At 31.9% G+C, this 3764-nt stretch overlaps 1 protein-coding gene across 1 annotated transcript; it reads left to right on the forward strand.

Annotated features, from left to right (window-relative positions):
- Positions 1 to 559: 559 nt before the first annotated feature.
- On the forward strand, positions 560 to 2252 carry LOC118757017. The gene is made up of 7 exons (XM_036491747.1): positions 560 to 853; positions 920 to 1027; positions 1078 to 1133; positions 1257 to 1319; positions 1547 to 1762; positions 1830 to 1986; positions 2053 to 2252. The coding sequence occupies exons 1-7, from the start codon at positions 781 to 783 to the stop codon at positions 2166 to 2168; spliced, it is 789 nt and encodes a 262-aa protein (XP_036347640.1). The 5' UTR covers positions 560 to 780; the 3' UTR covers positions 2169 to 2252.
- The last annotated feature ends 1512 nt before the right edge of the window (positions 2253 to 3764 follow it).

Genomic DNA, 3764 nt, shown 5'->3' on the forward strand with positions numbered 1-3764 from the left:
GCAATTTCTCCTTTATACAGGTATATTTGTTTTGAAAGGTAATATTAACTATGATTCATACTACCATTTTTTATTGCTTCACAGTGGAATAAGACTTCTTTCAAATGAAAAGTCACTTAATAAAGACACAGTCGTTGCTCAAAAAATTTTAGAAGATTTTGTCAAATTTTTTGGTAACTTATATGGCGACGAACAAGTTAGTTTTAATATTCATGGTCTGCTTCACTTATCTGATTCGGTAAAAAAACTCGGTCCATTAGATTCTTATTCAGCATATAGATTTGGAAATTATATGCAATTTTTAAAAAAAATTATTAAAAGCCCAAGCAACATTCTTCAGCAATTGTCTTTGAGACTTAAAGAAAGGCAGGGGTATGAATCAAGTTGCAATAATTTTGGTTCCTTTACTATCAGTGATAAAAAAGATAAAGATAGTTATTGTTTTTGTGAGAAAATTGGGCCTATTAAGGTTGTGGATGTCATAAAATCAATGGAATCGGATATAATTATTTGTAAAGCTTTTCAAAAAATCGAAGACTATTTTACTGAACCTCTTCATTCATCCACGAGTTTGGGCATAGTTGTAGCAAGTGATTTGGCCATTGAAACAGTTCAAATTGCCTTCAAAGATATAAAATATAAATATTTTTGTATTCCGTTTGGTGGCAAGTTTCTGTTAATACCCCTGCTGCACCATTTGTTTCACGATTTTTTTAACTTTACCACACATTCATAATTAACAAATTACCGATAATTATAGTTTAAGTAATTGCAAAAAACATGAAATTATTGCACATGAATTCTAGCAACTCTATTTTGGACGAGTCCTTCGTTGATGAAACCCAATTAAATGGTAAGTGAAATGCCTTAAAAGTGTACATATGCATATATATATAATTTAATGATTCTCACTTTTCAGCGAACCAGCCTGCAATTGTCAGAAGATGCTTTGATGAAACAACTTCCGACGAAGTGATGGAGGTTAGGGAGGAAAGCAGAAATGGGCAACAGAGACCCGATAATAAAGGTTTGTTTCTGCTAAAATTATCGCTAAACTTAATACGATATTATCTGCAGAGATTCTGGATGCCTTGGAAGTCATAACCCTACGTTTGGCTACGATCGAAACTAATGTAAGTAATAGCATCTCCGTTTTCATACTTATATCACATCGGCCACAGTGACATTTATCCGATAAATGCCTTTTCTTGCCATAATTTATGTTGTCAATGTTCGATATGTATGCATTTCATTAGCAAGTTGTCCTGCAAAAAAACCAGGAAATAATTAGCCGCCAAGTCGAAGAACTTGTCGAGAAGGTGAGTTTTTTTTTATTACTAATAGCGTTTTCTTTTCTCGAAAAAATGCTGCATTTATTTTTCTTGTTTATTTAATGTTATACCATACTTTTATAAAAAAAATAAACATTGAATAAACAAAGGAAAAACAGCCGAAACTTATTTAAATATCGCGTTCCTATGTATAAATTCATTTTCCCACCACTGTATATTTTATGTTTTAATTGATAACAAATGTTTCCCAATAGATGGTTAATAAGTCGGAAATGTTGGCAGAAAACAAAATCCTGAGAGAGTGCAAAGTGACTTTGCAAAAGATTGAACTGTCAATTGGACGTATGACTGGCGAGGTACGAGACCAAATTTTAGATGAGGTGGCGAGCAGTTTTCCAATCAATTCAATTACTTCCGTCAGTGATATTGAGGACAAAATTATGAATCGTCCGGAATACGCTCAAGCAATGGTAATGAAGCTTGGTTTCTTTCAAGCTTAAAATTCTCATACCTTCCTTTCGATGCATTTTTCTATAGATAACGTACTTCCACAAATTGAAAGGAGCATCCGAAGACGTCTCTACGGTATTGAAATACATTTTCACTGACGAACTATTACTGAATTTTAATTGGGATGGCAGGTGGGAGAAACAGGCTCTTTGCAAATTAAAATTAGTCGAGATCTGTCTGCGAGGTAAATTGCGTCTACTATTGAAAGTAAATATTTGGTTATTAATATTTTCTTTTTTACTTTATGTAGATGTTTTTAAAACACAGGCATCGTATGACTTTCAAAAGGCGGTGAAAAGGTCAATCGAGCTTAGCCATCACCGATTGAAGCAGAAAAAGTACCAGCTTAATAAATCTAAGAAATAATAGATTAATTTATGTAATTTTAAGTTTACTTTTCCTCGTATTAATAAGTTCCACATTTGAGTAATAATTTATGAAGCGGCCCCCCTAAAATGTCACAAAGGTATAAGAATTAATTTTTGCATTCAACACAGATTGTATCCTAATATATTGGGCCCTATCTGCGGTTAAGCCTAGATATGTGTATATGCCAGAAAAATACTTTGCAGAAGTTGAAAATCTGTTTAAAACGTTTTTCTTAATTAAACACTTTGTTAAATATTTTTCGTTAAATATTTCTGTAATTGCAATTGCTGCGAATTGAATTTCATGAAACTTTTGTGAAAATGTAAGCGTCTTGCCTATCTAAAAACTAGATATTAACTATTGAATAAGATTCCAATCGTATCAATAATTTCACGTCATTGCCTAAAATTTCCACTCGACTAGAGTATTAATACGGAAAAACTTGGCAGCACTGCATATTTTTCGACGATTTTCGTCGTTTACTTATTTCGCCACGACAGTAGACAATGCCAATGTTGTCGAGTCGTACAATTTAGCATAATTTACGACTTACGCAATGAGGCTGAATATCTAGTTTATAGAAAAGTAAGACGGCTACATTTTTACAAAGTTTCATGAAATTCGTAAAAAAAGTTTCCCAGCAATTGCAATTACAGAAATATTTAACTAAGTGTTTAATTAAAAAAAAACCTTCTAAACCGCCGATAAAACTTAAGCTAACTTTAGATGCTTTAAGAGCATTTATCCATGAAAAAGAAAATGTTGAAAAAACGTTTCTTTGCAGATAGGGCTCGATATGTTTGGATACAAACTGTATAAAATGCAAAAATTAATTCTTATATCCGTCACTTTGTGACATTTTAGGGGGCCGCTTTATAAATTAGTACTACATTTTTTTCATACAAATTTTCAAAATTTTTTTTATGTAAATGAATTCTGAATATTTTTAATTTTTGGTTCTAATATAATATATAATATAATATTTATATAAACTATAATATGAAACTTTGAGTTATATGGTTTATATTATAGAATGAACTATATTTTCATAAATAATCAATGCAAAAAAATTGTTCATGAAAATAATCGTAAATATTTATTAGAACAAGGCGTACACTTTCATTTGTCGCCTGTTATATATGTGTACATATTTAAAATTATATTCCTTTTTTTAAGAATTTATTATTAATAAAATAATTAAACATGCATAAATTTTAATTTTTATTCATCAAATATGGGTATTTACATCAGAGCTGCCTAGATTTTACATCAGTTCTGACTAATAATCGAGTCAGGTCTGATCGGTCAGCGCTGACGCATAATTCATTCAGAAATTCCAAGTCATACAATCAGCTGATCGGTCAGCGCTGACGCATAATTCATTCTGAACTGACAAGTCCGACAATCAGCTGATCGATCAGCTCTGATGCATAATTCCTTCAGAACTGACAAGTCCGACAATCAGCTGATCGGTCAGTTCTAATAGAATTGAAGGTCACTGCTGGCATGAGTAAGCGAAATAGCGATACGACTGGTAAGCTGGAAATTGTATGTGTTGAAAAGCGATGGGCGATCACACGTACATGAAAATTT

Source organism: Rhagoletis pomonella, unplaced genomic scaffold, assembly GCF_013731165.1.
Source record: "Rhagoletis pomonella isolate Grant_MI unplaced genomic scaffold, Rhpom_1.0 Rhpom_scaffold_13713, whole genome shotgun sequence".
Classification (NCBI taxonomy): Eukaryota; Metazoa; Arthropoda; class Insecta; order Diptera; family Tephritidae; genus Rhagoletis; species Rhagoletis pomonella.

What these genes read in the sequence shown, in the direction of transcription:
- LOC118757017 (XM_036491747.1), top strand. Translation starts at nt 781, where the DNA reads ATGAAATTATTGCACATGAATTCTAGCAACTCTATTTTGGACGAGTCC. An exon ending in ACAGAGACCCGATAATAAAG is followed by an intron (nt 1,028 to 1,077) that starts GTTTGTTTCTGC and finishes TATTATCTGCAG; the next exon opens with AGATTCTGGATGCCTTGGAA. An exon ending in TCGAAGAACTTGTCGAGAAG is followed by an intron (nt 1,320 to 1,546) that starts GTGAGTTTTTTT and finishes GTTTCCCAATAG; the next exon opens with ATGGTTAATAAGTCGGAAAT.